At 42.4% G+C, this 25,770-nt stretch overlaps 2 protein-coding genes across 2 annotated transcripts; one reads left to right on the forward strand and one right to left on the reverse strand.

The window, feature by feature from the left end:
• Positions 1-526: 526 nt before the first annotated feature.
• On the reverse strand, positions 527-8,838 carry LOC120428483 (GATA zinc finger domain-containing protein 10-like). The gene is made up of 3 exons (XM_039593497.2): positions 8,507-8,838; positions 8,069-8,303; positions 527-1,232 (listed from the first exon to the last, which is right to left on the reverse strand). Exons 1-3 carry the CDS (start codon positions 8,521-8,523, stop codon positions 1,089-1,091), a joined length of 396 nt encoding a protein of 131 aa, XP_039449431.1. The 5' UTR covers positions 8,524-8,838; the 3' UTR covers positions 527-1,088.
• Positions 8,839-12,928: 4,090 nt separating this feature from the next.
• On the forward strand, positions 12,929-25,361 carry LOC120427581 (DNA topoisomerase 2). The gene is made up of 5 exons (XM_039592461.2): positions 12,929-13,295; positions 18,436-22,437; positions 22,507-22,629; positions 24,213-24,563; positions 24,630-25,361. Exons 1-5 carry the CDS (start codon positions 13,281-13,283, stop codon positions 24,705-24,707), a joined length of 4,569 nt encoding a protein of 1,522 aa, XP_039448395.1. The 5' UTR covers positions 12,929-13,280; the 3' UTR covers positions 24,708-25,361.
• The last annotated feature ends 409 nt before the right edge of the window (positions 25,362-25,770 follow it).

The raw sequence follows: 25,770 nt of genomic DNA on the forward strand, positions 1-25,770 counted from the left end.
TCGAATGAGACCAAAACGGTCCAAATCGGTTTAGCCAGTGCCGGGATAATCCAGTGCAAATTTTTTTGATCAACATCCCACCACACACACAGACATTTGCTCAGAATTTTATTCTGAGTCGATATGTATACATGAAGGTGGGTCTAGGTGGTCAAATTAAGAATTTCGTTTTTCGACTGATTTTATAGCCTTTCCTCAGTAAGGTGAGGAAGGCAAAAATATAATTTAAATCGATCTCCGGTTTTGGTGGAAAACTACTCAAATGGGACATTTTGTGCGAACATGGCCTTTCTTCCAATTCCATCAAAGAAAACTAAAACGACCAAACCGAACCGTGCCATGCTATAGTTAGGAAACGAACAATGTTTGCTCATTCTATTTATTACATGCTCAATTCTTTCGCTGTGTAGTTCTTTTTCATACTTTCATGGTTTGTATTTTTTTTTTTTTTTTTTTTCACAGAAAGATGAACCTCAAATAGAAGGAGACAAAGAAAAAAGAAGGAGAAAACAAAAAAAAGAGCGAGTAAAAAAACGAAAAACCATCTGTTTTTATTGTTTTCACTTTGTTTGTTTTTGTTTTTGCAGTATTCACAATTACTTCTCGTTTAAACTTTTTGATCAATTTGTTGTAAAAGGACATGGTATGTTTTTGCTGACATAATCGTTACAATTTTGTGTGTGTTTTTTTGTTTGTGTTTTGTTGGAGACTTCTCTCCATTACTGATTTTCTACGTTTTTTTAAAATAATTTGTTGCATTACGTGGAAACTCTAATAAAAAAATATATAGCCTAGCCAATGCCCGACGTAAGACGAAAAGATTTCTTTTTTTTTCTGCTGTTGCTCCAAATCAGTAATCGAATGAAATAGAATGAATCTACTGCTGTCTGTCCTGTTTGTCTCAGTGTGTGTTTGTTTGTTCTTGTCTGTGTGAGAGTGTAAAAATGTTCGTGTCGCCATAATTTAACTTTGCATGCCCCTGTCCCATTTTACCCCGATTCTCCTTCAATATGCATCCTGGTTTTGTGTCAGTGTATGTGTGTGTGTATTTGTGTTTGTGTTTGTCCCGAGCACGCCGCAGCAGCAGCTCACTGGTGGCCGTGGGTTGAGATGTTGTGGACAAGCCGCCGGCCCCACCAGCCTTCCAGATCGAACGGGGTAAAACCGGCGAGCCTCGGCTCAGGTACGCTCTTGTAGAATACTGGCGGAGCTTGACTTTTGTCTTGCGTAATCTGGAAAGTAAGGGAGAGGAAAGAATGATCAGTGTTAATATTTTTTGACAACGTCGCCGGTGTGCCTTTCAAGCATCGACGCCAAGGAAAAGTGTATAAAATTCCTGAGTTCAATATTAACAGAGTAAGGATTTTTTTGTATAGTTTTTCAATCATACCAACGAGTAAGGTACTCCTAGATACTAGCTCCTGAAAAGTGCTAAAAAGTGCAAAAATGCCTCACGGCAAGAAAAAGAGGCGGTCCTCACCTGCAGGATCGGCAGATTTGAAGAAGCTAAAGAATGCCGAAGCGCTACCTGCAAAGCCAGGCAGTTTGAGCAAGGACGCTCAAAATTCTTCTGGAAACCAGTTCACTACCCTCCCTGTGGACGTGAGCAAGAAGGAAAACATCGTCGTCAAATCTGGTGCAAAATTCTGCTACCTACCAGAAAGGATTACAACTACGTTCGGGATTTCCTGAACAACACAAAGATTGAATACTACAGCCATGACGATCCAGGTAAACGCCCCATGAAACAGGTCCTCCGAGGCCTGTACGACATGGATGTGAGTGTGCTGAAAGAAGAGCTCAAAACTCTTAAGGTGAACGTGATCGAAGTCTTCAAGATGACGAGACACAACAAGGACATCAAGTATCGTGATCAACTGTACCTGGTTCATCTCGAGAAAGGATCGACAACGCCGTCTGAGCTGAAAGCAGTTCGGACAATTTTCAACATTATCGTGACTTGGGAACGTTATCGTCCAGTGCACCGTTACGCGACGCAATGTTCGAACTGCTTGCAGTTTGGGCATGGTTGAAGGAACTGTTTCATCAAGAGTCGTTGTGCAACCTGCGGAGGTAAGCACAAAACTCAAGCTTGCAACAAAATCAACGAGAAAATGCTTCAATTGCGGTGGCGTCCATTCGACCAAGAATCGGAGCTGCCCAAAACGGGCACCAGCTAATTACATTGCTCATAACTGAAAACATAATGTTTTTTCAGTGTAATATAGTAACCTGGATAGTAAATTAGTTTATATCTGTAAGCCCATACATCCAATTGAAATGTGGTCAAAGACAAACTTATGGGAAATTGGACGAGCTTTCCGGTAAAAATATTTTCGAGACAGAAAAATCAAGTCTGTCATATAGAAATTGCCAAAAACCATCAAAAAACCTCTTTTTTCAACATTTTTATTCTTAAAACCGCTGTAACTTCACAAGGATTGGACTTAGAACAATGGTAAAATTGTCTGGAAAATCGACTCTCATGTTCGGTTTTTGAAAATCTTGATGTTTAGAGCACTTTTGAAAAAAAAAAACAGTTTCAGTAAATGATTTTTGTATTTTTTTAGGCGAGTTGCTCCATCCTGCATTTTTCGTGAGTCTTTTTGTAACATTTTAGGCTATTTTCACAAAAAATTTTAGCGAAAAAAAAATCGTGGGCTCAGTTTCAAATTTGACTTTTAAACTTAAAAATCAAAAAATTTCATGAAAGTGGCCTGTTTTTTCTTTCAGTGTATTTTTTTCGGAAAGTCCGTCAAGTTTCCTACAAGTTTGTCTTTGACCACTTTTTGATACGATGCAACGGCTTCAAGATACAGCAATATTTAATTTACGAAATACAAAAATATTTAAAACACTTACGCTCTTCTCAAATGTCATTATCGAGTGTAACTGGCTCCATATACACAAAAATGGCTTATATAAGCGTAGGATAACATGTCTAAAAAATTTCATTGAAATCAGAGAGGGTCGGGTACAACCGATTTCCTATTTGACATGGAATTGCCCATTAACAAAAAAAAAATATTATAGAACTTAATTTTATTTCATTAAATTCAATTTGCTACCCCGAGTAGGCCGCGGGTAATCGGCTCCCCTCTGTCGTATCCGGTGCGCGGGACGTGATGTCGCGTGGGAACCTACGGCAGGTCCACGGAATCAGCGCACGATACGCAAATAAAACGCGATTGTTAGAACAAATATAAAATGTGTGTATTCTTATTAAGACGCGGAAATAGAATGACGATGGCACAACAGTAATTTTGACAGCAAACATAAAAACATCGACGCGCTGTTCTGCGTCACAAAGTGGCAGACTGGCAGCCACTTGTGAGCCAGCGACGTGCGGAAGGTGGGGACACTCCGCGCACTGGTTCTGTCCACAACACCCTCCCACTAACATTTACACACAAGATCCTCTGTAATTACTCTTAGCATTAAGAACAATGTAATTACAAAAGCCGACTCGGTCCTTACCAGGTCCCAGCACCGAAAAGGACCTAATAAAAATAATTTTATGAAAAAAATAATATTCAATCTTATTTATTTGCGGGGCAACACAAATTACGATTTTATGGAATGAAAATTAACTATTATAATTTTGGTAATCTTTTTAAACGAAAATTGTTGTTATATCAGTTGAAAAAAAGTAACTCTTTCCGCCAAGATCAAAAATAAGTTCCAAAAAATGATTTTTTTTTCGATTTTTTACCATGACCAAATTGGATGAAAACTGCACTGCCCATGTTCGCATAAATGTCCCATATGCAAAAACAGCAAGCTGAGAAATACGCATTTGAAGTTTGTCCCATACATAAGGCTACGTGTTAAGTTTTCGCGAAAAAACTGGATTTCCTCCTGATTTCTAGAACAAAGTACTGGATGTTATAGGCTCTTTCGAAAGAGCACACAATTTTGAACCAAACTGCATCAATAACTCGAAATCGATGAAAATGCATATGGGACATTTATGCGATCAGGGGTAGTGCATTGGTTTCATTAAATTTCTCAAAGAGGGTCATTTATTAGGCTGAATCATTAAAAAACTACTTCGTATTATATACAAGGTGCCCGAAAAAGGCAAATGTGGCAAATGGGCAGTATTCAGCAAAGCAAAGTATCCAGCAAAGCAAAGGGTATAGCATGCATTTGATACTGTCAACTCCCATTCGGCTGTGTTCTCGTCGCTGTCATGTTGTAAACTGGAGCCGAGGGAGGTCCTGTTGTGAATTCTAGTTGGAGGTGGTCCGAAGATCATTGAAGAAGGTAGAATTCGCCATCACCCAAGACACGAAGGCACGAAGGATAGACCATGTCTTGGGGGGTGAAAGGATGATAGGATTTAGTGATAATACCACAATTTAATATTTGTCTTTCTCTCTTATTTCAGACAAAATGTCTGGTCCGAGTCCAAGGTGTTGCAGAAATCTTCCACCATACAGAATGGGGTCTTCCTTCTATCATTTCCTATATTCTGAAAAAGGTGGTGCCCCGAATGTGGACATATAGTTTATCACATTTACTCCATATGGTGTGAACGTGACATGCTGTATGTTTGCTCTTGGTGCATTGGCTATTTTCAAAAACAAGCTAGATTTTTCCTATTCTTTTAAGACAAAATTTAGTAAAATCTATCCATCTATTTATTTTTCTATTGCTATAACTTGTCTCTAACCCCATAAACTTTAACTACTCAATTATTCTAAATTGGAATCGCAATACATTATTTTAGAAATGTAACTGCTGAAAATAATTTGGTAAGAAATTTGGGCATAACTGTTAATATGATTAAAGGTACGTTCAAACTGTTTTATTATATATGTTAGCTATTCAAGTTTATTTGTCTTGTCCCATATTTCACAACTTCAGTTGTTTTCTAGTAAGCTTCTCGTTACAAGTTGATAGTTGTGAAGGTTTCTTTATTCTTTCTTTCTGTGTTAGTCTGTTATTCAATGTTCGATTTTATTTTACATTGTACTTATCCCATTTTTTCTCTCTTTTTCTTTTTCATGTACCTTGCGAGCATACGATGACCGAAAAAGTCATTGTATCAGCCAACACACGTGTATTTTTCACAAAGCCGCGAAACAGAACAAGTATTTTTATAAGTGCGTGAATAACAATCGGTCGTAGAAGCTCAAAAAATGTGAGAACAATATCGCGTCGTGGTTAAGTGATAATAAGGCGAAGAAAGTAGACGACGATTCCGCATGAAGGATATAGTGGAAATTCTGCGTTAATTCCAGAGCAACATTTGAAAGGGGCGGTACGACATTGCTCTTACGGCCTTTCATTACACGCGTTTAAATGGGACGAAAGGCCGTAAGAGCAATGTCGTACCGCCCCTTTCAAATGTTGCTCTGGAATTGTACAATGGATGAAGGTTTGAAGTTGACACTACCAAAAGGGAATGGTAAGATGCAATAGTAATATTGCTAGGTTTGATAGTGTCAAAAGGTAAGATCAAGAAATAAGGATTATATGAACCTATATTGTCATAACTATTGTATTCACTGAAAATTCTATCCACTTTCTACCCCCAATGTGTCCTGCACTGGGGGTGCCTGGGGTAACTTCGAGTTGACCTGGGCCGCCCGAGGAATTATGTCGTAGGTGGTTCGTGTACTTCTCACTCACCTCTCCTCGCGGCAAGGTTTTCCGTAGGTCTACACTCGAACATGCAACATGGGACAGCATGAATCTTCAGCTGAAGCCGGACGAATGTATTCCGAAATTACAGAATTACAGGTGCCCGAAAAAGGCAAATATATTTCAAAACTTCACTCACGCAGAAAAATAAGGCATATTTGAATCAACAAAACGTTTTGTTGATTTGAAAATCAAGATTTTTATTGAATCAACGCTAAACGTCAAAGCAACTTTTTCAAAACAACAAAAGATTTTTGTGGAATTGAGAAAATCAAGGGTTGTTTCAACGCAAATTCGGCGTTGATTATATTCAACAAAAATTTTGTTGAATCAAACCTCGTAAGGCTGATTCTACAAAATATTTTTCTGAGTGCTCCAAATATTTGAAAACTTTGAGTTGTGATTGCATAAAATGGTATTTAATTAAAAGCAGTTTTTTACGGTAAATTCAATGCCTATCTATTTATTCATGAGCTCAAACCAGTAAGATTTGTTGTGGAATAAATATTTGCCATGAAAAACATCAAAATCAAATCAATCTGGGCTTTGTCATAATGAGTGTCATAGGTTTGATGCTTGTTTGGCAAAGAGTATGATTTGATTCGATGTGGAATTAAAATCGAAGTGTTCAGTATATTGCCGAAGCTTCCATTTTTACACATGGACACCACTCCATGCTGCGAGAACCCACTTTGGCGCAGTCTCAGGGCTTAATCGATGGCCGGTAAGCTGTCATCGAGACAAGGAGGTTCTTCGATAGTGGAAATATCACATTTGTACAATGAACCGCTACATATGTGATTTTTCCCTATCTTAATGTGGGTGTCAGGTAAGGATGCGGGTTCTTAAAAATTTAGTTTTTGTAGAATTTGGGATTTTAACTATTGCCTTTAGTTATTGAGGGACAAAATTAGTATTGAGAGTGAATTTAGTAATTCTATCAGAATCGGTAATTTTCATTCAAGTAGCATAAAAACCATTCTGATTTGTCAAAATTTCCGTAGAGTCTCGATCAATCAATAGTGAAATGATATCGGACTAAATTCGTTGATCTGTTGAACTAACGGTTGTCGGATTATGATTGTATCGACCATTGTTGCGAATCGAGGATCTACTGGAATTCCGACGATCAAATGGTCGTCTCTTTTTCAATTCACGACTTGTAAAATATGAACTGTTATTATTTTTTTTTTGTTTTTTAAAAGAAGCCAGACAGGTTTTAAACGTTTTTTTCGCAATTAATTAAAATGTCGGGGATTTGAGATAAGAGTAGCTTTCGGATAGCTTGCTTTAAATCTTGTATTCAATTCAAGTTAGGTAGTTATCCGCAAATGAAAATTTGGACTTATATGAATAATTGAACATTTTGGACTTATGAATAACACACAACTGTGCATTTATTCTAGAGTCAGATCCATACAGCGTCAGTGTTTATTTGGTCAAAGTGTACTAATTCAATGGCAGATCTGATTCTAGTTGTAATGTACGACAAGACTACTGACGGACGTGACAGGACGAGGGCCCAGTTTAGAGGTTTCGACATCAACGATGTGCGGCTGGATCACCCTCCAAAAAAAATATATATATATTAATATTATTTTTTATCATATTTTCCCCAACTGATAAATTTAAAAGCAATTGTGTGGACATTGACCAATTAAGTTGCTATTCTATACAATTTTGTTGAAAAATATAAATCAGAACCAGGATCAGAACAATTTTTGATAAATTTCAAATTTGTTGAAAATTTCCCGTTTGCCGGGAAATTTTAAACCCCGGGAAATGGGACGCTCTAGTGCTGTCCCAGATCATCTTCTGTCGTCTGTCGACGCGAGCAAAGGATTTCGTTGGGACGTTCCAAGCCGGTTTTGTGGCGGGGAGCTCAACGACGGACCAAAACTTTTTGCTACACCAAATCCTCCAAAAATGTCGCGAGTACCAAATCTGATCAAATTGTCCCCAAAAGAGCGTACCCATCTATCATTGCTACTCATCTGCCGTGTGCCCTAGAAACAATCCACCCTCATTCTGAATGTCGCTGTCTATAATGGCAATCCATTAACTAACGTGTGTGCCACATAATCTATCCTTCCACCAGATTCGACAGCGCCCAACACTGCGAACAATTTACCACGATCGCGCGCGGAATCTCCCCCCACATTTAGGCCGTTCGTTGCAATTTTGTTTGTTACACCTCTGAGTTCGTCCAACTCGTCGTCACTCGTCCTCTCCACAATAGAGCTCTGCTCTGATGGCTGCTGCTTACTTAAAATCGTCAGCTGCGGTGGAGAATCGAGCGACGACGGGCAAAAAAGTGAAAGCTGTTGAGCAATTTTCGATTGCACAAAAGTGTTGCCTCCCCTCCCTCCTTATGCACCCCTCCGAAGGGAGAGGGTGGTGACCTTCCCGGATTACTTACGGAGTTCCAAGCCTCGTGAATGTATCGTATCAGCTCGTCATGCTGGGAGTGCTGGAATTGACTTGGTTGTTGTTGTTGTTGTTGTTGCTGCTGCTGTTGCTGAATGTTGTTCACCTGATGTGAACTGGACTGCTGCTGCTGCTGCTGATGGTACGAATGTGGCTGGTAGCTGTCCCGTGGTGGCATCCCACCCGGCCGTCGGCCCATCCCCGGAGACATCATCGGTCCCTGTCGTCTGTATTTGAAGGAAAAAAAACGTCTTAAAATGATAAACAAAATCGCAGCAATCGGGGTGCGTAGTGAAAACAGCAAAATGGATGCGCTCAAATCAATCAAAACAAAGGACCATTTTGGAATCGTCCTCCTACCCCCATTCCAGCCACGGCAGGTTGTTCCTTCGTGTCGCAAACCAAAACAACCAGGTGGGAACCCACTTACCCAATGCTTCGCTCCATCTTTGTTTCTGCTGCTTTCTTCCGGGAGTGGGGGGAAAGGTTTGTCCACGCACCAAAACGAGGGAACCTGCTGGAAATCGAGCGAAACTGGTTCCTTCCGGGAAATCTGGCCACTTAATAAACCTCCTCTCGCGTTTCCTCCGAGTCCCTCGAATCGGCCAGCGCTTCGATACGCAGGGAGAGTCGTCCTTCGTCCTCGAGCAGGCGGGAAGGAACCGTGTTTTTGCACTTTTTCACGGAGCGCAGAAAATGAAAATAAAAACGACGACGGCCCTCTTGGGTTTGATGGCTTGCGACGACTGATTGAAACTCGCTCGTTCCCTTTCACTCTGCCTGGGTGAGGCGCGTTCGGGAAGTCGCGCGGGAGGTAGAGAGGGAGAAACAAAACAGCCGCACACGCACACACACACACACATTGAGGGTCTTGTTTTTGTTGTGCTGCAAGGGAGGGATCAGCTGTCAAAGCGACTGCAGGGGCTTAAAAGAGCACAGTGAGAAAAAGTTATGGTCAAAATCTGGAGTTTCTTTAAAAAGGTCCTACAGAGCGGATTCGTTAATTCGAATTTCGCTACTTCGAATGTCCGCTAATTCGAATCCTCACTAATTCGAACGTATTCGAATTAAAAAGCACTCAACCGTCAAAATCAGTTGTCAAACTGATGTTGACGTTACAACACCATTGTTCGACAATTTCCGCACACAAAAAAAATATTACTGTACTGACAAAAGTAACTTACTCTTGAAATAAAAGGTGGTCAAAATTTGCTACATTAAAAGTTTTTTTCTTGTTTTGAAAATGAAAACTTTTACTGCTGCAGTTTTTGAAAATCTCATTGCTAACTGATTTAAAAGCTTTAACTTTTAATTCGACTGTATAATTTCTTTCATTTTGTTGTTCTCGTGTAACCGTGTACGCCTAAGTCCAAAATGTAAACAAACGTTTAGGTGCAGGTGTTGTGATAGTAAGTGATGGTCCACGACGACAATCAAACCGAACGCGGCCGCAGCCAGGACTTGGACGCGGAAACCTTCGAAGGAGGATGGTGCGGGTGCGGAATAAGGTTGGGGGATTAGGGGAAAGTTGGTTTTCAAAAGGATAAGCACTGACGAACTGACGTGCCACCCCACACGCAGAAAAATATTTTGTAGAATCAGCCTGTATGAGGTTTGATTCAACAAAATATTTTGTTGAATATAATCAAGAAAATTTTTGCATTGAAACAACTCTCCAATTTTGTTGTTTCAAATCGAGACATTTCGTTGTTTCAAAGCAGCTGTTTTGTTAAATCAACCCTCACTTTTGTTGACCAAAATTTGACAGAAAGCGCATTCAAATCAGAATTTTGTTGAATCAACGTTGGTTTCGTTGTGGAAACAACTCAAGATTTTTATCAAATTAAGGTTAGTCATTGAATTGAATCAACAAAATGTTGAATTGAAAATAAAATTGTATTTTATTGATGTTTGCATTTTTTTATTTATTGAAAATTTCAAATAATTTCCATCTGCTCCTTCAAGTGTTGTAGCAAATTTGGCCCGTGAGACCATGAGCCATTTCGCTGATTAAGATCTTGGGGAATTACGATAAATCTGGGTTGGTTCTGCATCTTGCAAATGCACGCTGAGGAACTTCTGGTGGTGGCAGCTTTTGTATCTCAATTGTCGAGTTTTAGTCGGCCTGATTCTGGGTGGCTTGGAAATCAACCCGAATCTCGAGCACAACCTTTTCGTATTCCGCGAAGCGCTCGGATAAACAGGCCACGGATCCATTTGTACAACCTCGCCGCACGGAACGAAAAAAAAATCTATCAGCCCACTGAGAAAAAGTCAACATTTTGACAGATAGCGGGCACGTGTAAACCACAATAATTTTCATTTAAATAAAAAAACACAGTCAAGTTGATTCAACGCCGTTGTGGGTTGAATCAAATCAAAAATTTTGTTGTTATTTCCAAAAGAGTTTGACAAAATACAGCAAGTAATTTCAACCTAGTTTAGATCGGTTTTGAGGGTTATTTCAACAAAAAATCGTCAAGTTAAAACAACAAAATATTTTTTTGATTCAAACCAGATTGATTTTTCTGCGTGCATACATATTGGTGAGGAAATTCTGACCGCAAATTCTCCAGCGAACACCAACTCCATCTACCTTCAGGTTCGCTGAACTATTTCTCCCTCCCACACGTGTTTTCGATATTGCGACTATGCTTCAATTTGCAATCTGCGTCGTTTCAAAAAAGTATGCACTCAGCACGATTTTGGAGCGCGCTGTTCGTTTCGGCGAAAGTGTGTGTCAGTTTATGATGACTTCAACAATACATTGCATGTAAACATTGGCGCGAATCTAAAAAAAAGAGCTACACTGAAATAAATTAGAAAATTAGAAATTATTTTTCTGCAAAACCACGAGCAAACAGATTTTGTTCAGTTCTTCGCCATGTTGTATTTATGAGTGGTTATGCACACCTTCGAGCATGCTGAGCATGCACTCATAAATTCTGTGAGCATTGCATATAAGTTGTATGTGTAAAAGCATACTGCAAAAATCTATACTATCGTGAACATACAACTTATATGCGGTGCTCACAAAGTTTATTTGCGAGAATAATATCGTTTAATAAGCAGAAAACAAACTCGGTTATGTGCAACGCGCATATAAAATCTATGAAGATTTGTTATCTAAATTATGTGTGGAACATATAATGTTTAAATCGACAATCTATATATTTTATTACGCTAGTTCAAAATAAAGTTATGTGCAATTGCCATATAGAATAAACCATGATTTTAGTTTCCGTGTAGTGAAGAGAGGAAAGAGAGAAAAAAAAGGTTGACAGATTGTTCGCTAGAAGCAAAAACGCCAAACAAGAAGAAGACAACTGCGGTCAAAAGTGGTTTGCTCGTGGCACGTCAGTTCGTCAGTGATTTGACGTTACAGCATTTGACGTATCATAGGGTAAATACGACCTGTTTTTTTTTTTCAAAAATGTTTGATTTAATTATTTTTTTAAATCAAAATGACAACTCAAATACTTCTAACTTACGTGAAAGCGTGCGTGCGGCCTACAGGGCAAAAACTAACGTTGTAAAATGTTTGATACAGAAAAATCGAAAAACTATGAGAAAAACTGCGATTGGTCAACAAATTAATACCGTAGGCTTATAGTCCATGGAATTACCGATCTTTTGACCTATGGGAGTATGGGTGTTGGAGGCTGTTGCAAAAAGATATTAAGGTTTTAAAAAAATCAATTTTTAACAGTAATTTGCAGAAGCTAAGAGAAAAAGTCAAACCAATCCTGGATGTCTATGACACAATTTGAAGTGCTTCAAAAAACCTTTCGAATGCATCTATGAGAGTTGGAATTGATGAAGTTTTACGGAAATGCGAGCAATTTTAAGATTTTTTATGTTTTTTAGACCTCAAACTTCAAAGCCCGTTTTACCCCACTTCCCTTTGTCGTAGAGGGCTCATATTTGGCATGAGTTCATCTCCTGTATAGACAAACAAACGCTGAAAGTTTCATCCAAATCGGAGCACCTCGATACGACTTCTAAAACAAACCGAGTAATATTTACAAATACTGCCTCTTAAAGACAAAAAATCGAAAACATATATGTATCCAGGTTTTTAAGCGAAAATGGCGTTCGAAAGGTGAACGCCCGAAATGTCAAAATTACGCAGTGGTACCAACATTACGAAAAAAGTGTGCCATGCCATGACAGCCACATTTTGTTTTCTAATGTTGGTGCTACTGCGCGATTTTGACATTTCGGACGTTCACCATTTGAACGCCATCTTCGCTTAAAAATTTGGATACTGTTTTAATCGAGGTTTTAATATTTATTAAAATATTGAAATAAAATTCATAACATTTTTCAAAAATCATCACTGTAATGTTAAATGTTATTTATTTTTGCCTTAATTTTTTTTACCGATACAACGTTTGTTCCAGAAATGCATGGTAGTATCAACAACTTTCTAACTTTTAAATTAATAAGTTTGAACTTTCTACGAATATTCACCAACGCAAACTTTTAATCCATCGAACGATCTTTTTATATTTACAGTTTTTTTTCTTTGTGTGTTGTTAAGACGCTTAACCACCCACCTTTTTGACAATGAAAAAAATTGTTGAACATCAAAATTCTATGTCAAAACGTTGTTGAATTAACACACGGATAAACAGCAAAAAATGTTGTTCTGTAACAATGAAAATCTCACAAAAAGATGCTTAAAAAATCACACCTCTTTTGTTGCAACAACCCTATTTTTGCTTCATGGGCCCCGGCGGCTCGTAAAATAACGCGCGCGCGCAAATTCAGCCGTCGCCGCCGCAACTGTCAACACCTTCTGTCACTTGTCAGTCCGTTAGCCGCCTTTTGAATTTTTCACAGCAGCAACAGTCGTTTTCTTTTCGCACACAGCACAGTCGCTGTCAAGCCAGAAGCAGAAGAGAAGTGCACTTGGGTCGTCGCCGTCGCCGCAAAGCAAGCTCTGACACTTTTTTTTTCCGCCACCATCCCGTTGCTCTCTGAAGGAGGCGTCCCCGCGACCGGTTGCGAAAAAAGGTGCCCTCGGCGAATTTCCCGGTGTTCCGGCTTGTGTGTGTTTGTGCGCGTTTGATCCGGATCTCGGGGCAGGAAGTTTCGGAAGAGAGGAAGCAAGGCGTCGGGCGTCTCTGTGGGTTGAGGAAGAAAAGAGGACCGTTTTTGCGCATTTCTTGGCAACCAGCAGCGCCTACTTGGACCCCAAAATGACGGACATAAGGGTAAGTGGCGAATTTTGGTGGAAAATTGTGGATTTTAGCAGGAAAAAGCTCGGTCTTAAATTTAGGGGATGGTGATTATTGGGGTGAGAGGGGAGGGAACCGGCAGCCGGTGGTTAGGGGAAAAGGGGGTGCGACGCCGGCAGGTCCACCAACAAAGGGATGAAAATTGCAGCTCGTCCATTTTCCAGACCGGTTTTGCCCGTTTTTTTTTTGTTTGCCCTTGGAAATTTTGTTGGCGACATCAATGAAATCCAGGAAACGCTGGGAAATATCGTTAAAATGGGAATTCTGATAAAGTAAATAAGATCAATAAAAAAATAATTTTCCGCTTCTTTTCAAATTGATTCATCAGATTTTTCCTCGGAAAACAGACAGCCGCCGATGTCTGCGGCGGAATTTTTCAAATGCCGCCATTTTTGTTGTTCCCATCTGCTGTGAGCTTAGCACAGGCTGTGTGTGTTTGTGTGCGCTTGGCTGTGTCGTTGTTCCCGCGGCGGCGTCTCACCTTTTCTGTTTTTTTTGCTCACTTTTACTTGCCCCTCTTCCTACCCTTCATCCCACACTCAGTACAAACCCTGACCTGTGCTGATCGAAGCAATCCTTGTCCCCAGTCGTTTCATTTGCAAAGAGAGAATCTCTGACTCTTGGCAAGGCAAAAGCTTGCTTCGATGCCAAACATTGCCCAGGTAATGAACTCAGCGCGTTGTTCTGCTGCTGGATTTACTTTTAATGTTTTGCAATCAGCGTGCATAAAAATTCGTTAATTTCGGTTACTGTTCAAATTTTGAATTTTTTTTTATTTCCTGTAAGCTTAAAAGAAAATATCTCTGGTGTTAAAGAAACACCACGGCTTTTTGCCTTCCTCACCTAAATGAGGGAAGGCTATCAAATCGCTCAAAAATTATTTTTGTTATTACTGCCCACCATTGAAAAAACGGCTAATATCCACTTTTGTCAAAATCGAGATATTAGCACCAGGTGGTAGAGGATGTTCCAACGCATCTTCTGGAACTTGAATTTTACTGAAATATTGTTTAGACTTGGCTGCCGATGCGAAAAACCAAACGGCTAATATGCCACTCTTATGGAAAATTGCCTTAACGAAGATTTTGTGACAAACACTAAAACGCGTTTTTTATCGGAATACTTGCTTTGGCATAATAGCCGAATTTTCAATTATGGGCAGATTAGCCTCCTAGACCAAACTCGAGGTGTAAAACAATACCTGGCCTCCCCAGCTACCTCTCAACATTTCAGAGTTTGCCTAAAACAGGGTTGTTACGGACGGCGCGGATTTGCTGGCTAATTTTCTCAGGATGGCAATTTTGATACCAGTGACCCGTGGTGTATGGGTAAGCGTGGTTGCCTCTCACCCAGTTAGCCTGGGTTCGGTTCTAAATTTGAAATTCAAGTTCAGAAACTCAAAAACCCAAACCATTTTTTAATTTGTTCATCCAAAAAATGAAAAACACAACTCAGGCATACAAAATTCAAGAATTTAAAATTTCAAAATTTAAAAATTCTAAAAATTCAAAAAATTCCCTGGGCCTTGTAAAGTCAAGGGGCATGATTTGATCTGGGTGAATAGAGAGAATGCGTAACGTGATTTTCGAGTGATCCCACTTTGTTTACATCTACAAAGTAGGAGGCTGTTCAAGCACAAGCAGGGTTACCAGGTCTGAAGAGTAAAAAATCTGGCAAAAAATCTGGGAAAAATCTGGCAAGCCACTTTTCTCAAAGTAATGAGCAATTTTTTGTTCAAAAACTGTGTATTTTCACTTTTTATACATTATAGCTTCACAAAATAAACAAAATACGTCAATAAAACAACGTGAGGAAGAAACAGAAAATTATTTTTTTCTAATTGGCGCTCAAAAAATCTGGCAATGCCAGATTTATCTGGCAACCTGGCACCCCTGAGCACAAGCATGACTTTTTTTCTCTCTGATAAATGAGCTGCTTTATGTTCAGTAGTACCGTAAACTGGGGTGACTTTGATAGCCCGGGGTGACATTGATAGAAATATGATTTGGCCACTAATTTTGATACATCCAATGTAACAGTCACATTTTTGCATATATGTTCGATAATACGCTATCCCTTAATGCTTACATACTCAAAATTCTCAAAAATGTTTAGATATTAATTTGACGGGCATTTGAAAAACCTATCAAAGTCACCCCGGGCTATCAAAGTCACCCCAGTTTACGGTATGTGTTTTATTTTGTCTAGTTTTTAATTTTTTTTGCTGGAAAATTGTGTGTGTTTTCAAGTTTCGATCGGTTAGAAACGATTTTTATTTTTTACGAGTAACGAAGAACTGCGGTGAGAGTGGCATTCTGCGATGTCGCAGATAAATTCCCTGGCTGATTTTGGAATCCTGCAGCTCTTCCTGATCCAGCAATTAAACATCGCTAATAATAGCGAAGCTGATCCAACAAACAGAGAAGATTTTCACTAAACCAGTAGGTTTTCAAACCGAACCAAACGATTAAGACAGCTTCTGGATGGATACAACCGCATCGACTCCATAAAAAACTTCCATTCATAATTTAAAAAAATATCACTTTCAACTTTCTTAAGATTTCTTGACTTCAATTCTAGGTAATCAAAAGCTACACATTTTTCATTCTTAAAAAAAAAACAAAACAATTTTTAATAATCGATTACAATACTCTCTTCTTTTGGCGAACAGTAAATTGGTTCCACTTTGACACTTCAAAATTGAGGCCGTTTTGCGAACCACTATTCAGCACCCAGGATTTGATCCTAGTGCATTAGTTTAAATTTGGGTATACATTCTTTTTTATAAGCACTATGGACACCACTTCATGCTACGAGAACTCGCTTTGCCGCAGCCCCAGGGCTTAAGCGTTGATCGATAAGCTGTCTTCGTGAAGTAGGTAGTTCTCCGATAGTGAAAATATCACAATTGCACAAGACACCGCTGCTTCTGTGACTTTTTCACTATCACAATGTGGGATTTAGGTGGGACTTCAGGATAGTACAATTGATTTGTTGCTTAGCATTAGCATTTAAAATAAATCTGTATCCTTTCCAAATCTATTTGATGTTAAAGTTAGTTGCAATTTTTAAGTAAGAGTAATGCTGTCAATAAACTTTGATTGATATAGAATACTAGGCATTCTTTTATGTCAAATTGTCCATAGAGTCTCGATCAATCAATAATGTAATGATATCGGACAAAATTCGTTGATCTGTTGAACTAACGGTTTGACTGTTAACAGCGACTATTTTGAAAAAAAGTTACCTGAAAATGGCTATAATTTGAAAACGGTTCACTTTATCAAAATTTCACTAAATTACTTTTTGATTGCAAATTCGATTTTACATCGAAAAATGAAGTTGAATATTTTGTGCGACCAATATTTCGTTTTTTTGAAAAAATCTGTATTGTTTCAAAAAATCATAACTCGGTCAAAGATTTTTTGCCCATTCTGGAAATTTCTGAAAAGTTGGCATTTGATGTCCTCTAAAACATCAAAAAATAAAATAGTGTTTTTTTTTTTGTAAATCAAGTTTTAGTGACAAAAAGTGAAATAAAAAATCACCAAAAAAAATTTTACCGTGTATAATTTTTTTTCAGTGTAGTTCATATTCATACACACCAATTTTTTTTTTTGCTGAAATTCAGTAAAGTTTTACTGAATTTTCATCTACTGAAATTTCAGTAAACGATTCAGTAATTTAGATTTTACTGAATTCTTAGTTAACTGATATTTGTCACTTTGACATATGATTTTGTAGAATTATTTTGCTGAAAATTCAGTATTTTTTTGCATTAATTCAGTGGCAGTATGACAGATCATTTGCTGAAGATTCAGCAATCATTGCTGGTATTTCAGTTATCAAAATTTGATTTTGATTGTCACTAAAATACTGTTATTAATTCATATATTTCATCAATCGTCCAAACCTGAAAAAAACAGGTGGTTAGCATCGAGGCATTTGTTATTAACAATTTTCTTACCTGCGTTTCTAAAGATCACAATACAAAATTAAAAAAAAAACAACAACACATTTGAAAGAGGATTTTTTCTCGGCAGCATCCAAACAATAAGTCAGAAGCACGGATGGAATAATCGCAAAAAAAAAAACAATTTCGCTAGCGAACTTTCTTCACCCGCGAAAGAGAGAGGAGGCAAATCACGCAAAAGAAAATCGCTCCCGAAATTCTTCAAGAAAATCAATCTGCTGATGATTTTTTGTGAATATCCTTGTCAGCACCACTTAAAAGCATATATTTCACTTTATTTACACACATTGCCCATCTACAAAATGTGACAGGTCGTTTTTCGACGTGTGACGTTACACTTGCAAGTGTAATAGTGAACAAGATGTTCTGCCGAATAATCAAGATGATGATTTTTTAGATTCCTTTTACCGATCTTTCGTGCGCGAGAGAGGAGAGCCATGCTCCCTTCGGATTTTTTCTCTTGATGAACATCCAATGATTTTCTTATGATGACATTTCAGTTTGACAGATATGCAGTTACTGATTTTTCAGTATTTTTTTTGTTTATTTTCGAATTTCAGCAAATGTGAAGATTACTGAATCACATTCAGTTGTTTATTTAACTGAAATTGCAACCCAAAATTTGCTGTGTAGTTATGTTTTATGAATGGTCTGTAACTTTTTTTTTTTGTAAAAATATCAGTTAAATTCAGCTGTTCCACAATTGTGGGAGGCACAATAACATCCCACAATTATAGAACAGGCAATTTGGAGGCAGTGTTTTGCTGCTCTGAATGAAATAGTCTTTAGATGCAGTTTTTTGTTTTAAAAGTACTACTATTACTAGTGAAATAGCAAGAGAATGACCAAATAAAGGTCATAAAAATAGTAGGGTCGCCAGAAAAGATGCATTTAGCATGCTATTGAAAAATTATTCCATAAGTGTTCCGAATATGTGGCTTGACTGTACTTGAATTGATAATTAGAAATAAAAATTAACTTTCTTATGCCAATTGGTCGCACCGCTTGCTTAGGGCGACTCTCACACTTTTACCATTCACAACTACCAACTCCCCGCGACGCTTCGTAATAAACGTGGCTCAATATGTTTAGTAAGTTACTAACTTTTGTCTTTTCCCCCCGCTCCATCTCCGTCACCCACAGGCAGCCTTCGCTGCGAACCAGAATGGCAGTGGGGCGACCGCCAGCCCCAAGATCGGCGGCAAGTCGATCGAGAAGATCTACCAGAAAAAGTCCCAGCTGGAGCATATTCTGCTGCGTCCGGACACGTACATCGGTTCGGTGGAGCAGCTCAAGGAGACGCAGTGGATCTACGACACGGAGGCGAACAGGATGATCCAGAAGGAGATTACGTTCGTGCCCGGGCTGTACAAGATCTTCGACGAAATTCTCGTGAACGCCGCCGACAACAAGCAGCGTGACGCGAAGATGACGGCGATCAAGATCGACATCAACCAGGAGACGAACACGATCTCGATCTGGAACAACGGCCAGGGCATTCCGGTGGTCATGCACAAGGAGGAGAAGATGTACGTGCCGACGATGATCTTCGGCCATTTGCTTACCTCGTCCAACTACAACGACGAGGAGCAGAAGGTTACCGGCGGCCGTAACGGGTACGGTGCCAAGCTGTGTAACATCTTCAGTACCAAGTTCACTGTTGAGACCGCTTCGAAGCAGTACAAGAAGGCGTTCAAGCAAACCTGGGGCGACAACATGAGCAAGGCGTCCGAGCCGAAGATCAAGGAGGGTGCCAGCGGTGAAGATTACACCAAAATCACTTTCTCGCCGGACTTGACAAAGTTCAAGATGGAAAAACTCGACGATGATATCGTGGGACTGATGTCGCGTCGTGCGTTCGATGTGGCCGCGTCGACGCGCGGAGTCGCCGTGTACTTGAACGGCAAGAAACTGCCGATCAAGAACTTCAAGGACTACATCGATCTGTACGTCAAGGAGCAGCAGGAAGATGTTAGTGCGCCGATTAAGGTGTGCTACGAGAACGCCAACGAGCGCTGGGAAGTTGCGGTGGCCATCTCGGAGAAGGGCTTCCAGCAGGTGTCGTTCGTCAACTCGATTGCTACGACCAAGGGAGGTCGCCACGTGGACTACGTCACGGACATGATCGTGAAGCAGCTGATTGAGGTGTTGAAGAAGAAGAACAAGGGCGGCATCAACATCAAGCCGTTCCAGGTCAAGAATCACATGTGGGTGTTTATTAACTGTTTGATCGTAAACCCGACGTTCGATTCGCAAACCAAGGAGAACATGACGCTGCAGGCCAAAAGCTTCGGCTCAAAGTGCGCCCTGTCGGAGAAGTTCATCACGGCCGTGTCCAAGAGTGGCATCGTCGAATCGGTTCTGCAGTGGGCCAAGTTCAAGGCTCAAACTGAGTTGAACAAGGCTTCCGGTTCGAAAAAGTCCAAGATCAAGGGCGTTCCCAAGCTGGAGGATGCCAACGATGCCGGTACGAAGAACTCGCTCAACTGTACGCTGATTCTGACGGAGGGAGACTCCGCCAAGACGTTGGCCGTGTCCGGTTTGGGCGTTGTGGGTCGTGACACGTACGGCGTGTTCCCGCTGCGTGGTAAGCTGTTGAACGTGCGTGAAGCCACGCACAAGCAAATCTTGGAGAACGCCGAAATTAACAATCTGATCAAGATTCTTGGTCTGCAGTACAAGAAGAAGTATCTTACGATCGACGATTTGAAAACACTTCGCTACGGCAAGGTTATGATCATGACTGATCAGGATCAGGACGGTTCTCACATCAAGGGTCTGCTGATCAACTTTATCCACACCAACTGGCCGGAACTGCTGCGTTTGCCGTTCCTGGAAGAGTTTATCACTCCGATTGTGAAGGCGACCAAGAAGAACGGCGAAGAGTTGTCGTTCTTCTCGCTGCCAGAGTTTGAAGAGTGGAAGACCGAAACGGCCAACTCGCACACCTACAACATCAAGTACTATAAGGGTTTGGGTACTTCGACCTCCAAGGAGGCGAAGGAGTACTTCCAGAACATGGAACGTCACCGAATCCTGTTCACGTACGACACCAGCACCGACGACGACGCCATCACGATGGCCTTTGCCAAGAAGTGTGTCGATCAGCGTAAGGAATGGTTGACGGCTCACATGGAGGAGAATCGACACCGCAAGCTGGTCGGTCTGCCGGAACGGTACCTGTACACGAAGACCACCCGGGCGATCTCCTACAAGGAGTTTATCAACCTGGAGTTGGTTCTGTTCTCCAACTCGGACAACGTTCGTTCGATTCCGTGCGTGTTGGATGGGTTGAAGCCGGGTCAACGGAAGGTCATGTTCACCTGTTTCAAGCGTAACGACAAGCGGGAGGTAAAGGTCGCACAGCTGGCCGGGTCCGTTGCGGAAATGTCTGCGTACCATCACGGTGAGCAGTCGCTTTGCTCGACCATCGTCAACTTGGCGCAGAACTTTGTCGGCAGCAACAACATCAACCTGCTGTACCCGGGTGGTCAGTTCGGTACGCGTTTGTCCGGTGGTAAGGACAGCGCTAGTCCGCGTTACATTTTCACGATGATGTCCGCGCTGACCCGGTTGATCTTCCACCCGTTGGACGATCCGCTGCTGGAATACCAGTACGACGACAACCAGAAGATCGAACCGCTGTGGTATCTGCCCATCATCCCGATGGTGCTGGTCAACGGCTCGGAAGGTATTGGAACGGGCTGGAGTACGAAGATTCCACTGCACAACCCGCGGGACATTATCGCCAACCTGCGCCGGATGTTGAACGGAGAGGAGCCGAAGGTGTTGCACCCGTGGTACAAGAACTTCCGTGGATCGATTGAAGTGGTCGGCCCCCAGAAATACCTGACTGTGGGAAATTTGTCACTGTTGGAGAACCAGAAGATCGAAATCTCCGAACTGCCCATCGGAACCTGGACGCAGGTCTACAAGGAAAACACGCTCGAGCCATTGCTGCACGGATCGGAGAAGCAGAAGGCGGTCATTTCGGACTACAAAGAGTACAACACGGACACTACGGTGCGGTTTGTGGTGTCGTTCCTGCCGGGTGAGTTTGACAAGCTGTACGCCGAAGATGGTGGCTTCCACCGGGTGTTCAAACTGACCAGCTCGATCTCGACCACGTGCATGCACGCGTTCGACGACAAGAACTACCTGCGCCGTTACGAACATGCCAACGACATTTTCCACGAGTACTACAAGATTCGTCTCGACTACTACCACAAGCGTAAGGCCTACCTGGAGGGAATGCTGCAGGCTGAAGCAGACCGGCTGACTGACCAGGCTCGGTTCATCATGGAGAAGTGCGACCGCACGCTGGTGGTTGAGAACAAGAAGCGCAAGGTCATGATCGACGAGCTGATCAAGCGTGGCTACCGACCGGATCCGGTTAAGGAGTGGAAGCGTAAGGTCGCCCTGGAGGAAGATGAGGAGGCCGAAGAGCCGGAAGAAGAAGGCGCTGAAGAGGAGGACACCAAGCCAGGCAAATCGGCGGCCAAGAAGCCGGTCGATCCGGAGAAGGCATTCCAGCGGTTGACCGACGTCAAGAAGTTCGACTACCTGCTCGGAATGTCCATGTGGATGCTGACGGACGAACGCAAGAACGAGCTGCTGAAGCAACGCGACAACAAACTGTCCGAGCTGTCCGCAATCAAGGCCAAAACGTCGGAAGTGCTGTGGACCGACGATCTGGACGCGCTGGCCAAGAAGCTGGACGAGGTCGAAGAGAAGGAACGGCTCGATGCCATCAGCACGGAGAAGAAGCTGAAGGGCGCTGCGGCCAAGGGCGGTGCCGGCCGTGTCAAAACGCTGGGCAAGAAGAACGCCATCGACGAAACGAAGCCGAGCGCGCTGGGCGAGGAGGTCAAGTTCAGGGTGACCGAGGAACTGCTCAAAAAGTACGAGAAACTCGCCGCCGGTCCGGTCAATCCGCGGGTCAAGAAGGAGAAGAAGGAACCGGGCGAGGGTGGCGCGGAGGGCGGTGCGGATGAGTTTGATGCCCTGGTCGAGGGCAAGAAGCCGGCGGCCGCCAAGGTGAAGAAAGAACCAAAGGAACCGAAGGTCAAGAAGGAGAAAAAGGAAAAGGACGGCACCAAGCAGACCAAGCTGAACTTTGGCAAGGCCGCTGCCGGCAAGGGACGGGTGAGTTGAAGAAGTGGAGAAGGGATGCGGGAAGGTTTGAATTTGACATTTTTTTTTTTGTGCTTACAGAAGAAGAAGACAGGCTCGTCCGACGAGGAGGATAACTTCAACTCTGAAGCCAGCGGCGACGAATTTGGCGTAGAAGTGGCCGTTCCAGTTCGCGAAAAATCCGGACGGCGAGCGGCGTCCAAGGTAAGAGCATCATTGCGTAACTTGTGGGGCATCATTCCAGTTTGACAGCTCGCCCAGAGCAGACGTGTGTCCTTTGATTGGAGCTTAGCGCGTTTTTGACGGTGTTTTTTTTTTAACTTTCGCCGACGGCCATGGCGGCGGCCGCGACGGTGGAGAGTGAGTGGACGGAGAATAGAACTGAGGACGGAAGGCCGTTCTACTGGAACGCGGCCATGAAGAAAAGTGTGTGGGAGAAACCGGTCGGGTTCCAACCCAAAAAGCAGGCGGTGACAGGCATGGTGGTGGAAGACTCCGAAGGAGGAGGAGAGGACGGGGGCGATTTTCGTCCCGTGGTCAAGGTTCGGCGCAGGAAGGCTAAGGAGGAGATCAACGTCGGTGATGGCCAGCAAGTGGAGAAACTGTTCAGCAACAACAAGTTCAGCCCGCTAGCGGAGAAGAGCAACAACAACAACAATGCGAACCAAGCAGCAGAAAAAAAACCACCCCCGTGGTACCAGCACCCGGCAAATCGGCCGGGGAGAAGAAGCAGCCGCCGCTGGTGGTGAAAAACACGAGCTTCGCCAGCCTCGCGAAGGTGATGTCGTCATGTGATGTCCAGCCGGAACACAAACTGACGCGGTACGGCACCAAAATTACGTGCTTCTCGAGCGACGACTTTGATACGGTGCAAGCCCACCTGATGAAGAACAAGGTGCAGTTCTACACGCACGGAAAGCGCAGTGCGAGACCGCACCGGGTAGTTATGCGAGGTCTCCCGAACGTGAAACCGGATAAAATCAAGGAGCTGCTCAAGACGGAACATCAACTGGATGCCTTGGCAGTACACGCCATCAAGCGGAAGCAGCAACTTCCCGCCATCGATGAGACGCCTTTCATCGTGCTCTTCCCCAAGGGGCACACCAGTCTCAAGGAGCTGAGTATGAAGGTGAAGAAAGTGGGAAGAGTGGTCGTCCGGTGGGTGGCCTACCGGAACAAAGAACAGCACGTGACCCAAGCCAAGAAGTGTGCCAACTGCTCTGGATCTCATGAGGGTCTGGACCGCAGCTGTCCCAAACGTGCGCAGTTCATCCAGTTGAGGCAGCAGGCGTCCAAGCCGAAGCCGCCAGCATGGAAGAAGGACAAACAGACTCCGGCTGGAGCCGCGTTCACCGCGGCGGATTTTCCTCCGCTACCTGGAGCGGTGCCGTCCATCGGGACGGAAGAAAAGCATCCTCGTCCCGCAGGAAAAAGTCCAGATAATACTGGCGCCGGCGCCGGTGCAACCCCGAAGGAGAAGCAAGGCGAACCGAAGCTGTACAGCGAGTCGGAGCTGTGGTCCATTTACCGAGAATACAGAGTTCGCTTGAGGCAGTGCAAGACACCCGAGGAACAGATTGACGTGATCGCACACTTGCTGACACATGGCACGAGAAATTGATAATCTAAATCAGTTCCGGTTTTTTATTTATTTTTCTTTCATTATTTTGTGTACTATTGATCCTCGGTCCTAACCTGGTCACAGCACCTGAAAGGACCTAATAAAAATAAGTTAAGAAAAAAAAACTTGAGGGCATCTTTTAACGATTTACGTTTTATTTATCTAGAAAATCAACTACTCGTTCAACGACGAGGAGGAAGAGGACGACAACTTCAACAAGTCGGACGACGAACTGTTCGAGAACAACCCGGAGGGTCGGCAGAGCTCGGGTGGCCGTGTGGCGCAGGGCTTGATCGACGACGACAGTGACATCGAGGAGACGGGCGCCGCTCCGGCCGAGGCCATTTCGCTCGACAGTGGCGACGATTCCCCGGTGAAGGCACCGGCCAAGAAACCGGCCGCCGCCAAGCGGAAACTGGGCCCCAAGACGGACGATGGTGCAGGCGCCAAGGCAGCTCCGAAGCGTCCCCGCAAGAAGGGCAGCGCCGGCAGCAGCGACGACGACAAGCCCAAGAAGGTGAGTTGAGTCACGAATGGTGCGAGATTTTTTTCAAACTAAATCATTCCTCTCTCCCATCCGCAGAAGTCCAAGAAGAAGATCGTCGACAGCGAGTCGGAAGAGAGCGAACCAAACTACGACGATGATTCGGACTTTGAGTAAGCGCCACCACGTCGGTCTCTGCGAGAATCTTCTTGTGGAAGATTCGTTTCGTCCCGCCCCTCTCACTAATCGGTGTATTATAGCGTTTAAGGACAACATAATGTGTGTTTGTTTGAGGCAAAGAACAACAGCAACAACCTAATCGTACCGACACACTCTCTCACGCGCAGTTTATAACAAAACACAAATCAAACAGAAGCTACTTTTTAACCACTTTTTATAACCATTTATTCAGTTTTTTTTTTCTTGTTTTGCGAGCACCAGTTTTATTTGTGAAGACAGAGTTAGAAGAAAGTTAGTGTAGTGTGAAAATGACCAGTAGAATTTAGTGTTTTCGTTCCCAAACCATACCCAACCGCACACACACACATAAAGTAGTTGTACTAAGAGGTTAATTTATACTAGCACACACTTTAATTTTGATCCCATCAATTTTGACTCGCGAATGAAAGTAATTAGTAACAGCAGCAGCAGTGCGCGCGCGCGTGTGTGTGTATGTGTATCTTTTGAGGGTTCAGGTGTTCAAAAAGGAGGATATTTTTCTGTACAAAGATTGGTTATTTGTATGAAAAAGTAAAGAGAAGATAAAAATCTGCGATCGGGTTGCCGCCGTAGAAATTAGTTTGTTCCTAAAATGATATTGGCGTAAGCACAGGAGAAAAAAAAACGAAAGGAAAGAAAGTATCTTCCTTTTGTGGATGCCACCTCAGCGCGGTGTTAAAGTGTGTCTGTAGATGCGTGAGTGCGCGTACGTTAATATATTGTACCTTGGCTACATTTCACTTTTTGCGAACATGTATTTGGATCATTACTTGTAATAAAAACTGTAGATATTATCAACAACAAAAAAAAACATTGAAATTGTTTATCACATCCAGTAATTGTAATTAAAAGCTATCCGAAACTTTCATACAACTATCGAAAAATTAGAAGAGTTTTTTTTAAAGTTCCAATAAACCAAATTTTCAGTTTTTGCTTTTTGGGTGTTTTTTAATACCCCTGACTCAAGGCGGTTTCAAAAAAAACTTGCTTAATGTTTCTTCATGCAATTTCGGCGGCTAAA

The sequence above is a fragment of the Culex pipiens genome, chromosome 2 (genome assembly GCF_016801865.2).
Source record: "Culex pipiens pallens isolate TS chromosome 2, TS_CPP_V2, whole genome shotgun sequence".
Lineage (NCBI taxonomy): Eukaryota > Metazoa > Arthropoda > Insecta > Diptera > Culicidae > Culex > Culex pipiens.

Bases quoted from the DNA above. Each gene is read 5' to 3' on its own strand.
- LOC120428483 (XM_039593497.2), bottom strand. The intron at 1,233-8,068 runs GTAAGTAATCCG...CTTACTTTCCAG, and splicing joins TTCACGAGGCTTGGAACTCC to ATTACGCAAGACAAAAGTCA.
- LOC120427581 (XM_039592461.2), top strand. The intron at 22,438-22,506 runs GTGAGTTGAAGA...TTGTGCTTACAG, and splicing joins CCGCTGCCGGCAAGGGACGG to AAGAAGAAGACAGGCTCGTC. The intron at 24,564-24,629 runs GTGAGTTGAGTC...TCCCATCCGCAG, and splicing joins ACGACGACAAGCCCAAGAAG to AAGTCCAAGAAGAAGATCGT.